The sequence below is a fragment of the Abramis brama genome (assembly GCF_963993115.1).
Source record: "Abramis brama genome assembly, chromosome: 11".
NCBI classification, from domain to species: Eukaryota; Metazoa; Chordata; class Actinopteri; order Cypriniformes; family Leuciscidae; genus Abramis; species Abramis brama.
The window spans coordinates 7,847,018-7,860,962 of NC_139973.1; the positions used below are offsets into that span (position 1 = coordinate 7,847,018).

General features: G+C 36.1%; 1 protein-coding gene across 1 annotated transcript in view; it reads left to right on the forward strand.

Moving 5' to 3' along the window:
* The first annotated feature begins 1,189 nt into the window (after positions 1–1,189).
* The window catches only part of ca16b (carbonic anhydrase XVI b), a 97,928-nt gene continuing 85,172 nt past the window's right edge, over positions 1,190–13,945 (forward strand). The window contains exon 1 of the mRNA XM_084127750.1: positions 1,190–1,820. Within this exon, the coding sequence (XP_083983876.1) occupies positions 1,733–1,820 (88 nt within the window). The 5' untranslated portion in view covers positions 1,190–1,732. The remainder of the gene's footprint in view (positions 1,821–13,945) is intronic.

Here is a 13,945-nt window from a genome sequence, read left to right on the forward strand (position 1 = left end):
CTGAGAAGCACAGAATATGCCGACTACATTGCAGGGCAATTTTGACTCTCCCGTCTCCCAGTGAAGAGTGTATGGCTGAATGACAATGCAATGTCTATTGAGTTCTGCTGACGGTGACATGATATAAAACGATGTCCCGAAATCCTTTGGTTCATGAAATTAGATGGAAATAAATATAGTTGATATGATATGTCAGTATACAAATAAAGAGCTGTCCCAACAGTACAGAAGCGTACAATTAAGCAATATCTCACAGTGCTGTTGCACTGAAATGGTATGCCAACCGTGGTTAACAACACACAGACTGAAAGCCGGTCTGGAACAGTAGATATGAGTGGAGTGGAGCGACAAAAATTTCCCACTCAAAGGATACCGTAATCACTTCTCCAGCTCCAGTCTGGAATTTTCTTTTTTTTCCAGAGAATGTGAAACTCTTAAACCCTTATAAGTTCTTATAGATCTATATTCATACCGCTTTCGTACCTTTTTGTACCATTTTAAACAAATAAGTTGGTTGAATGACTAAAAATATGAAGTGCTGTAACTAGCAATAAAATAATGAACAATGGTAAAGAATATATATTTTATCATGAATTTTGAGTAAAGACATTTATCAAGGCGTTTTTAGTTACTCAATTTGACCTGGAAAAACAAGCCTTTTCATAAAAAGATCAAAATATTTGATTAATTGTATGTATATATATATATATATATATATACATATATATATATATATATATATATATATATATACATATATATACATATATATATATATATATATATATATATATATATACATATATATATATATATATATATATATATACATATATATATATATATATATATATATACATATATATACATATATATATATATATATATATATATATATATATATATATATATATGTATATACACAATTAATCAAATATTTTGATATTTTTATTTATATATATATTAATAAAATATAAATATAATTTATATAAAGATTATGCTTTTTTTTTTTTACATTAAGCCCCACAAAAAAAATCTAAATGACTTCATTTTCATTATAGAAAAGTTTTTTTTTAAATCATTCATCCAGACCAAAAAAAAAAAAAAAAGCGTCACGTCATCGACCCTACTAAATATGCATGCTTGGAACGCCGGTTTGACCAATCAGATTACAGGACCGGAACTAACTGTTTTAGAAAGACACACTGAGAAGAACAGTCTTGTGCTTCAGCTTCCAGTAACCAATCCTCGTCTTTCTTCGGCAGTCGTACAGAACCACAGCCTTCGGCGCTAGGATCCAGAGGGCAGGGCTTTGATTTCTCAACTAATTCCTCTGGCCAAACACGAAACGCTCTTATGCACAACTTCCTGGATAGAGAAGCGGACCGCGCTGAATGTGATTGAAACGAGTGACTTTGTAGATGCGCGCGCGCGCGAGAGAGAGAGCCGCTGTACAGCAAAGGAACTGAACGAGCACGAGCGGCTGAAAGTGCCTCCGTTTTGGATTAACTTGAGAATGTAAAGAGAATGTAAAGGACGCCACAGAGAGCAGAAGTGTGCGCGGATTGTGGGCTGTCCGAAATGTCCCACGAAACAGGCACAAGATCTGTCGCCGGTCATTAAAATCGCTTTGGTCACTCTTAATTATTTTGGTTAGTCAAGTTAGTGTGTTTCCTTCCTTGACGCTCAATTTGCTCCGCCATTCCGTGTTGCTCTAATTGCGCATTTGGACATGTGGAGACTGCGAGGATCGTGTCGTTTAGGGATGTTGTGTTTGACTTTATCAGCGCTTCTCATCCAACCCATCAGCTGTCATCCCGGTAAGAGAGGCCTTTGTGGTTAATATTTTATTATCGGATCGGTGATTGTGGGAGATTTCTCTGCAAAAAGTTCTGTTCAATGGGCAGGTGCATTCGTGTCGATCAGCGTCAGAGATCATAAGGCATTAAGAGTGATTATGTATGTGTAGGGCAAATATGTGCATTGCAAAGCAAAATGAAAAAATCATAACTGTTGCTGCTATAATTCACTGCACAAAAGGTGCACATATGATTGAAGGTCAGTTTAGCGCTTGACAGAAGTAAAGGCTTTAGTAAGAGCTCGCCTGGTCTGATTGTTACCAAGGTGATGTCATCCAGGCTGTGATGAATGGTATCAGAAACTCATAGAATTGACTTCTATCAATATCATGTTTTATTTCCTTTTTTATTTTATTTTATTTTTAATTTATGCATTTTGTTTGCATTCTTTTTTATTTTATTTAACAATTTTATTTAATTTATTCCATTTATTTAGATTCTTTTAATTCATTGAATCTTAAATTATATTTTATTTCTGGCTTTTTATATCAGGCTGAAAGATTAGCGTTCAGTAATTCGCGTGCACGTCTTGTATTCTTGTGCATATGAAATTAATCTGAATTGTAGAAAAATGCCTTTTTTGTGTGTGTGAAGTTTTTAAGAAGTTCATCCAGTTTCTGAACAGATGGATTGCAGATGTTTTATCATTACAACAGCATCTTTGTTTTCTATCCATTTCATCACCTGCAAATTCTCTCATTTTATATTTAGTACCACTTAGATTTAACTTGTTTAATTGCTGCCTTAAATTAAGTCTTCCATTTTAGTCAGTTGAAAAAATACCAGCCAATAGACCATCTTGACCAGATGGCAAGACCAGCTAAGACCAACAAATCATCTTAGGCTGGTTTAAGCATGTAAATAGTTGCTGTGTTCAAATGTTAGTGACATATTTAGTGTAAATCTGATTCAGTTACCAAGTAGTATCAACTGGTTTTCCTAACCTGTAACCATCATTGACATTGAAGGGGACTATCAAATATTTAGATTAGTAGTTGACCAATATTACATTTATTTGATGCCCATGAATATGTGCTTTTATTAGGCCTATATTTCATAATTATCTGGATATATGATGAGAATATGATTTTAATTGCATTATCATCACATTACCATTGTACTGAGTCATAATGAATCATGTCAGCAATTACAGCCAAGAGAGAAGTTATAAAGGCAATTGTTTTTGAATTTCACATGTGCCAAATTTCCCTTTTAATCTGTTGCTCTTGGACACTCTTGACATCAAAAGGCATTCCAAGCAATAAGTCTGGCTGGAATAATGGAACATAACAAATTGAACAAACAGACCTTTTCGCCACTGCCGTAACAGCACTGAAATATAGGCTTGAAAATGTGTTGATCCCTTATTACTCATAGATAATAGCCTGTGTGGGTGAGCAGATGAACGGAACATGGCGGACATTTCAGTGATTCCTTTTCCTGTCCCAGCCCTCATTAGCTTTTGTTATACAGACACTCGCTTTTGTACACTCAAAGATCCTGTCCTTGTACTTCTATTAGCGGTATCATATTTCTATGGTCTGTATGTAGGGCAATGGTTAAATTGCAAGTTTAGATAACCTCTAATGGTAACAGCCTGTTACATCAGCTTGCGTAATGTTTTATGAGAAGTTACATTTGACATCAAAATCAGAACAGATGTTTTATTCTTATTGAAGACAGGCTGGCCACTGGGCACTTCTGACCCAAGGCCGCTCCCCATTGTCTTCTCCCAAGCTACTCAGAAATGAAAGGGCACTTCATTATTTGTTTCAGGAAGGGTTGGGATTTCCGATTATATAATTATTTTTGTTTTTGATTTCCATTTGAATTATATATTGTTTGTGTGGCTCTGATTTTGCTTGCATTGTGGAGACCAAATATAATAGCTTAAAACATACTATATAATGTCTTGATGAAAATGTAAAAATGCAGAATATCATTGAAGGTCCCCACTCCCAGTCCCCACCATGACAAACACTGCTGGGTAGTAGTAACTGATTATATGTAATCTGGATTAGGTTATCAGGTTCCAAATATTGTGTACTTGTAATTGTATTAAAACATGTTGTATAATGCTTAATTAATATGTTGTATAATGCATAATTCTTTATTTATCTTTTAAGTTTTCCTTTCTTAAGAAGCTTAATGCTTATATACAGGGGTTGGACAATGAAACTGAAACACTGGCCAATATAGTGTTGGAGGTTTCATGCCTATATATGTGCGGCCTGTTGGCCGTTCTTCATTGATTTTACATTCCATCAGTAGGACCAGAGTGTGAAGGTTGAATTAGCAGAGCAATTGCACAGCTGTACATAAAATATTGCAATCCACACAGCATAATGGGTGACATATCAGAGCTCAAAAGAGGACAAATTGTTGGTGCACGTCTCACTTGCTCATCTGTAACCAAGACAGCAAGTCTCTGTGGTGTATCGAGAGCTATGGGTAATGTCGGCATACCACCATGTAGGATGAACCTCATCCAACAGGGGTAACTGTTGATGCAAGAGAAAGCCGTCTGTCCAGGTACTAACCCAGGTTGTATCCAAAAAACATAAAACCACATCTGCCCAACTGCAGAATTAAACGCACTCTTTGACTCTCCTGTTTCCACCAAAACTGTTCATCGAGAGCTCAAAGAGTCAATGTTCGTGGTCGGGCTGCTTAAGCAAAACCTTTGGTCACTTGTGCCAATGGCAAATTTTTCAAAGGTACCAACAGTGCAAATCTGTCTGTGGACAATGTGAAACATGTATTGTTCTCTGATTAGTCCACCTTCACTGTCTTTCCCACATCCATGGGAGTTCCTGTGTGGAGAAGCCCCAAAGAGCCTTAAGAGCCGGGGTGGATAAGTGATGGTTTGGGCTGCTATATCATGGCATTTCTCTTCTGTGCTTGATTGGCACGCAATACACACAGAAAGACTTGTGACAGAATGATTTGATGGTCATGAAAGTGAAGTTGAACATCTCCCATGGCCTGCACAGTCACCAGATTTAAATATTTTTTAGCCACTTTGGGGTATTTTGGAGGAGCAAATCAGGAAACATTTTCCTCCACCAGCATCACATAGTGACCTGGCCACTGTTCTTCAAGAAGAATGGATCAAAATCCCTCTGGCCACTGTGAAGAACTTGTATCTGTCATTCCCAAGATGAATTGATGCTGTATTGGCCCCAAAAGGAGGCCCTACACCAGACTAATAAATTATTGTGGTCTAAAACTAGGTTTCATTCTCCAACCCCTGTATGTTTGGAAATTCTTTTAGATTTGTGGAATTGTACACACAGACCAGCCACTATACTCAAAGTAGCTGTAATTACATTGAAAATGGAGATGATTTGACCAATGCATTTACAGAAATCAATCATTTCAAATAGAGATCACGATTCTGAATAGACAACTAAACAAAATAACATGTAATTTACTAGAGGTTCTGACAAAATGTCAGTTGCTGCAGTCTGTCTGAAATGTTTAATTTGAATGAATAACAAAAAAAAAAAAAATCAGTTTGAATGAATGATTCAATGACGAATAAATGTTTTAACAGTCATGTGTCGCCACCTACTGGCGTAACAATGTAATCGATACTATTGTTGTTTGAAGCGGCAAGTTACTTTTATAAGGTTATTTGCTCTATTTTGATCGCTTACGAAGTGTGTTTATATCAAAACTACAAACTTTTATGTCAGTACTTCTGTGATCATTTGAATATTTGTAACACGGAAATAACGATGGATTTCATACCTTGATAGAAATACCGCTTTCTCTAGGTCAATGGCAGCACAAACGCAAATTTGAATGTTCCAGTGTGATTTTGTCAAAGGTTTAATAGACACTAGCGTATCATTGTCATTTAAGAATGAGTTTGTGTGGGTATTTGAATTCAAGATCGCTATTTTTATTTTTAACGATTAATCGCGCAGCTCTAATTTCTCTTTGTATTTTTAAATCGATATGGTACAAGATTTTACAAGATAAGTTAGGTCAAAAGTAATCTAAAAATAGTCAGATTACAGTATATTATCTCAAATATGTATTGTAATACATTATATTGCTATTTTTTTTTGTGCCATGTATAGGTTACTAACTGCAAATTACAATTTGTCAGAATCTACCCTTCTCTGAAGACGTGTGTGTGTGTGTGTGTGTGTGTGTGTGTGTGTGTGTGCGTTTATGCAAGGGGCATTACCACAGTCAGTCGCATGTTGACAGTTCACTTCTGAGCAGGTTTTGTGTAAAATTTAATGTGCACCCTTGAGCTACGCGCTCCTGGGCGGTTTGTTGATGTGTTAAAACCATATCAGATGTGAAGTGGTAACTTTGCGAGTGTGTGCGCCAGCGGGCACGTGCAAAAGGTCAAAGATCCCCAACCCCTGTGGGTAGTGTCTATCATCTCTTCTGGCTGACACCACAGGAAGCTTCTGCTCGACACCAGTATCCATCAAGGGCCTCTTGTCAAAAGACACTGGATTTTCAATGCTCTACCTTGCCCTTCAGTCTTTGTTGCTACACTCTCGCTATCTCTAATGAGGAGTCCTTTCCTGTGTGATTGAAAGGCAGTCGGCACAATAAAATCAGAAAAGAAGCCCTCTACTCCTCTGCCATTCTTATCCACCCATCACCAAATCCCTGACCTGCATACAAAGAGTCTGTAAAGCATTTAATTTAAAGCAGAGGGTAAAAAATCAATATGCAGGAAGCATTAAAAATAATGGGAAGCAGTGATCCAGATCAATATTTCATATCCATAGATGGTTGTCGGGGCCCTGGGGCGGCCGCACCCAAGCACCCAAGCTATCTCCGCTACTGCACGGGGCCCTGGGGCGGCCGCACCCAAGCACCCAAGCTATCTCCGCTACTGTGGGTGTGACTTTTACATATGTCACTGGCTCACTTTAACGTGCATATTACAGTCTTTTTAAACTGGATTGGAGTTTTGACTGTGGGCAAGCACTTTAATAGAGTGTTTTAAAGTTTTAGTTCCCAGGAAGATCACTTCTGTTGTAACACGCCTTTTAGACCCAGATATGTCTAATAAAACACCTCTCCCCACAGTTTGTAATTCCTTTCCGTGGTTGGAATTCAAGTATAAAGCCGTGATGATTTTACTAGACACCTTTAGATATGGATACGGTGTGATTCTGCATCTGTTGTCTTTTATTCTAGAATTCTGCGGTGTGTGTGTGTGCTTGTATCTGCTTCGTCAGCAGTATGTTGTCAGCAGGGGAAAGATTCAGGAGGGACGTCACCCCTCCTCCCATCTTGGTCCTTCTTTTACTCATTTTGCATAGTAATTTTTGACATTCATGTCTATTTGATCATGACCATCACATCTGGTATTAAAATGTAAACAACTCTTAAAGCTCTACATGATACATTTAACATATTTGTAGCAGATATGCACAATAAACGAAGTAGATAATTATTGTTATCGTGTTATAACGGCTTATCAATTCACAAAGTTTGGGGTTAGTATGTTTTCTTTCTTTTTTTTAAAGAAATTAATACATATTCAGCAAGGAAGCATTAAATTGAACAAAAGTGACAGTAAACACATTTCTAAATATAATGTTGTACAACTAATTCCATTTCAAATAAACTTTCTTTGTATCAAAGAGTCCTGAAAAAATATATCACTGTTTCCAGAAAAATATTTAGCAGCTGTTTTCAAAATTGATAATATTAAGCAATGTTTCTTTAACAAAGCAGCATATTAGAATGATTTATGAATGATCACGTGAGACTGAAGACTGGTACCCTGGTAATCCAGAGTGAGCGAGAGCACAAGTTGAATTTGCTCAGCGAGTTACTCTGGTGTCGAGTAATGATGCTCATTAAATATGCCCCTCGATCTGAGCTGCACCAATCACATCGGGTTATCTGCTAGAAGACTGGAGTAATGATGCTGAAAATTCAGCTTTTATTAAATTACATTTTAAAATATATTACAATAGACAACAGTTATTTAAATAGTAAGAGTAATTCATACTATTATTGTTTTTACTGTATTTCTGATCAATTAAAATTATCCTTGGTGAGACTTCTTTGTTTTTGACTTGAGACTTTAAAAAACACAAAAAATTGCTTATTAAAGTGGTCATGAACTGGCTTTTTAAAAAAAATTTATATTGATGTCTGAGGTCAACTTATGACGTTCGCTTGGTTTTTACATTCAAAAACATCAAAATGAAAAAGTAATAGGCTATTTTCTACCCTGGTTTTGAGCCTAAAGCTCCTGAAACGCTCGGTTTTTATGGCCGTGCCGCATTGAAGACTTGGAAGTAAACACCCACTGCTATGATTGGATAACAGTTTTGCATATTATAATGAGTTTCATGTAATGCGCGAATCGGTGGGCGGGGCTAAATAGGCAGTGTTGAAGTAGGCGTTGATCTTCTTCTGCGGAGGCGGTGTTTGATACCCTTTGACGTCATAGATCCCCACTTTGAAAAACCTGTCGTTCGCTGTGCCTGGTGTCAAAAACAGCTTTTATTGGACTAACAAGGATGTTTTCAGTTCTGAAACTTACAGGATATTCTTATAGTATGATGACCTCTTATATGTCAAAAGCTCAAGGAAAATTTGATTTCTCAGTTCATCACCCCTTTAAAGAACATTTAAAAATGACTTGGTGTGATTATTTGTTTTATATAACTCATATTCATATAGGGTTTTTCTATGTATTAAGTGCTATCACCTTTATAAACTAGATGAATTTCTCCTGGCAGGTTATACAATCCCTTTGGCATTGAAGGAGGGTAACTAGTGACCAGAATGTCATGAGACTTTTACTTCAGCTAATAAGTGACAATCTACAGTAGCAACCACCCATAAAACACATACAAATTGTGGTTACTTAATTTTTTCAAGGCAATGGGTTTCCTCAAATTAAGTAAGTTGACAGAACTCAGAAAAACAAGTTAGTTTTAAGTTAAGTAGATTGACATTAAGTAATTGCAATTTTAATAAAATTAAGTTAGTTCAACTTCAAATAAAAAGTTATCACAACAAATTTTCTTATATTTTAATAACATTTACTTGTCAGAGTAACTTGGAATTGTCAAGAACTTAATTTTTTCAATTACACATGAAGTTAATTTACTTAATAATTTAAAGGCAAAGGGTTTCCTCACTTTTTTAAGTTAAGTCAACTGATCACTTTTTTACAGTGTTATTAGCAAGTCATGGCAATGCTCAAAAAAGCCTATATCATAGGTTCCGCACTCACATTTTCTAATAATCAGAAACTTCCAGTGCATAAATCAGAGCAGTGATCTTTGTCTTGAAGATATTTCTTCTTAATGAGGGCATTGGTTTTTGAAGATGTACTGCTTTTTCTCATAAAGTGTCTTCTGTTTTCTGTTCTCCACTGAAATCTATTCTAATTAGTGCTTTAAAAGACAAGGAAATGAGCATTTGTGTAACCCGCTCCCTATTTGAGACCTAGTTTTCTTGACTTCTTCACCAGCTGAGTGAGTAGACGCCCAGAGCAGATGAGATATTTACATTTTTATTGAGGTGCAGCACACAACTGGAGGCCAGGGCTCGGGTCAGAGATTCTTTAGCCACAAGCACTCTGTGAGTCTTTTATCATATGTTTCCAATTGCCTCATGCTGCGCTTTGGATCTCCTGTGTGGTTGATGAAGGGGCTTGACCTGCCCGCATCCTTATATCGATTCCCAGCCCGACTGTCCAATCACCCGCACCGATGACACCACGAACCCTGTTAAATAGGCTTAGGATGTTAGGAATGAAAGACTGTGATTTGGTTCTGCTGGTTCATAGGTGCCTTTGATGATACTGTTGCGCATGAGCGAGCTACTTAGCTGGAAGGCGGTCTCAAATGTATCATTTTATGTGAGTGGTACTTGTATAGAATCTAATTGCATGTATATTCATTTCTGTGCAGACATGATAAAACTCGTAATATGCGTAATATAGCTGTGTTTTGTAAGGACTGTGATTTTCAGAGATAACAATCTGATGGCAGTAATTGGATGTCAGTCCATGTAGCCTCTCGCCAATGATTCGGTTAATTATGCGTTATTTTAAGAGAGAGGTTATATTATTTTAATATGATGATTGATTAGTGGCCTTAATAGCCTGACAGCTTCTGAAGCCTTGGAGTGGATCTTTTTCTCACTCTCTGTCACACATTCACTCTGTCCTTCTTTTTCCTTTTCACTCACTCTCTTTCCTGACCGTAATACTTTTAAGATATAAAAGTATGAGAGATTTATCTCGCCCCTCGACTTGTTGGAAGCCCATCCAAAGTGCTCCGTGAAGTGGTAATTTCCTTTCCTCGGTATTACAGACCGTGCTGAGGTGGATGGACATGTGCACAAAACACACACACTTTGTTCCCAGTGTCCTGTCTGTTCACATCCACAGAAGAACCCTTATATATATATATATATATATATATATATATATATATATATATATATATATATATATGTGTGTGTATGTATATGTATATGTTGTTATTGAATAATATGTATAATATATTTTGTAATAGGCTATATAGACATGCTCAGGGCTCAACAATAAGGATTATATTTATTTATTTAATTAATTAATTAATTATTGTTGAGCCTTGATTATTGCGAAACTGTTTGTGATAACATCACATCATCTTAAACCTGCTAATGTCAGATTGTTTTGCCTGCCTTTTATAGTTAGTGCTTTACAGCAGGCAAAACATTCATTCAAGAGCTGCTTTTTGAGTAGCCTTTAAATTTGATTAAGAGTCTTTAGAAAACATTATAAGATTACAGCTTCTCTAAGGTGATAAAAACACTCAGTCTCAACAAGCATCACATTACATTGACATTTTTTTGTCAAACCACAACAAACCACAATGAATACGTTTAAAACAATAAAATAAACATAATACTTAAACTGTTTTCTCAGAGCAATATTTGAAAAAAATAGTTTGGTGATTACATTTTTTTTATTCATTTTTGTGGTTTATAGAGAAGATTTTGCTAGTCTGACCATGTTTCCCACCTTAACACGTAGCTCAGTGTGTTAAAACGTAACCACTAGACCATTGTTTTGGTCATTGTAATATTGTGAAATTAGTCAAGAAAATCAAAGTGAATTGTTAAAGGTTAAAACTACACAAGATTTTCTTGGGTAAAAATTAACCCAAAATTGCATTGAGCAATTATATGTTTTTGCCCTGCCCTGTTTCACTACAGTAAAACCACAATGATTTTTATTTTTGAGTCAGGCCGTATTTAGTGGAAAATTTCAGGTTTGCATAATTTTGCCCTTGCATGTTTACATCATGTCTGTAAGTAACTTGAAATGTAATGTGAGAGATGCCAGAGTTCTGCAGTTCAAGGTCTAAAGAAGTCGTTCAGAGACTTTTTTGACTTAAAGGCCCCCAATTCTCAGAGACAGTTTTGAAGGCAATGTGTTAAATAAAAAAAAATGAAACTAAATAATTATAAATTAATTACAATGATTAAAGTCAATATTTTCCAGATGTTCCAATAGCTTTATGTTCTTTAGTGTTTATGATTTTTTATTTTAATTCAATTTTAATGACTTAAGATTTCATTAATTTCCATGACTTTTCCGCACTTTTAAAATCCCCACAAATATGCATATTCCTTAGTTTGAGGTTACTTTAAAACATTTGAGATATTCATAGAAAAACACAGACTTGCATGTACAAATTAAAATAATTTTTCTTACTAAAAAAATAACACTTTAGACCAGTGTTTCTCAACCAGGGGCCCGGGGCCCATCAGGGTGCCTAAGCAAATTTCCAAGAGGGCCACAAAATAGCTTAAAATGATTTAAAATAACAAAAAACAAGATAAAATGACTAAAACTTAAGATGTAAGCTGGCATTGTGTTTCTTATTTTAATTTGTTTCTTAAACAACTGTCAGTTTTATTCATGAACAAATAAAAAACGGTCAGATTTTCTCACGGTCTTGGAAAACCTGGATTTAGTTTCGGTTAGAAACCTAGATGAAAAACAGTAGATGGAACCTTTATGGTTCTGTGATTATGTGTGTCCTTGTAAAGGTTGTTACACACTCACTCAATTGCTTGATAATTAATGGCGAAAATGTGTTTGCCCTTTCCTCAAACCTATAACATATGATTAATCCACCTAATGGATTTGCCCAAGCTTTTGATAGACTCAGTCAGTGGAGCGTTTAGCTACTATAGCTGGTAAGTCCTCAGTGTTAGCTTTTGGCAGCTTTAGTGATGGTTACCGGTCTGAGAGACTCCGTCTATAGGGATCTTAATTACACCGTAATTATCTTTCACACCGGGCAGATGTTAAGGCATTCTCTGCTCTTAATAGCCTCAATGGAATTTTACATTATGCAGTCTACTTTGCCATTTTCATTTTATTCATGAAGGATCACGTAATTCTCAAGTGGAACCCTACGAAGAAGTCTATAAATCGGCGCTTTCTCTGTCTGCGGTGTCTGTTTAAACGTTGGCTTTTCTACACAGGAAGTTATACTGTATTGCTGTTTAAAATAGGTCAGTCTTCTACTAAACAATGAAACAATAGGCCATCACTTGTTCCATAAATACAGGATAAAGCCAGGATGTTGGTGGTTTGCGAACACAATGTGGGCTGGCTTGCTTTGACTCCAGACTTTCATGGTGCAGGGTCCACCTTGTCCCCTGCCTCTTGCTTTAATACTATAGATAGGATCTTTTCTTCCTTTTGGGCATTGATTTATCCTCGATTGAGTGAATAAGGAAGGAGAAAGGTTTAGTAATTATATCTGAGATTTTACAGATTAAGTTACAATAGGCCATCTCTTTGAATGGTGAGGCAAAGGAAGCCATTCCCACCTTCTCTCTCTTTTTTTTTTTAAACAGGTGTGCTATTATTTTTAAGTGATCAAATTGATCATTTTCATCTGGCTGACAAATAATTAAAACAGTCCCATAGACTTGTAGCATAACAAGCTGTTTTACAGCTAAAAAAATTGGAAGCGAATGACAAATTTACAAAAGGCTATGCTTGCTCCTATGTGAAAATAAGATGGTTAGACTTGGGTTTGGGATCTTTTGAATTACAAGAAACCGCCAATTTCTGAACACCTTAGCAACAACCTAGCAACAGTCTAATAGCCTAGCAACTCCCTAGAAACCACATCTTTGTATACTGTATATATATATATATATATATATATATATATATATATTTTACCTCTGAACTTTGGCAGCTGGTCAGAACTCTTGCAATACTGTAACACAAAACCCTTTATAACACCCTATGAATACCCTATTTAGATCACTTTAGCAATGACTACAAATGTATCATATTTTGTTTTGAATAATTTCTGAACACCTTAACAACCACCCATAACACACTAGCAATGCCACTGAAACTGCTCAGAAAACAACAACAATGCAAGGCCCTGATTTACTCGCGGTAAAGTTCTTTTTCGTTTTTCGCTTGGGGGTAAAACGAAGTTCGAAATACTTGACCAGCGATATACTGTTATACATCCGAGCAACGGTTAGATGAATATGTAAATATGTGCTGCGTGCTTTCGTCTCAATAACAAAATAAACACACAGCAAAAATGAGAAAACAGCAAGAATTTTTTTTAAATAAAGCATATGAAAAGCATCTGATCATAGCAACAATATGTTGGCACAAGCTCTGCAATTCGGCACGCTAGAATAGTCACATCACGTTTATTTCTATATAGCACTTTATTTAGATTGCTTAAAATCAAGCAGCTTTACCGTATTAAACATGAAAAACAGTGTCAGTGTCATGTTTCATCCGAAGTACAACTTTTCTACTATAAAGCGTCTCTCCAGTGTGTTCATGTTCATGTCAGTGTGACGTCTGACCTTGACGAACCGAACAGGAGAAATGAACCTACCTATTACATAATCGCCACGGACCAATGGTAGTACAAAGATGTTTGCCAGCCGTAGCGAACTTTTCCTGTTTCGAACTCCAAACGAAATTCATTTTTACCCTATGTCACATCAGTTTGTTCTTCGATTTGGCTTGAAGTATATTGGGGCCTTTAGCATACTTGCTGTATATTCTTTGCTCAGAACTTTGGTAA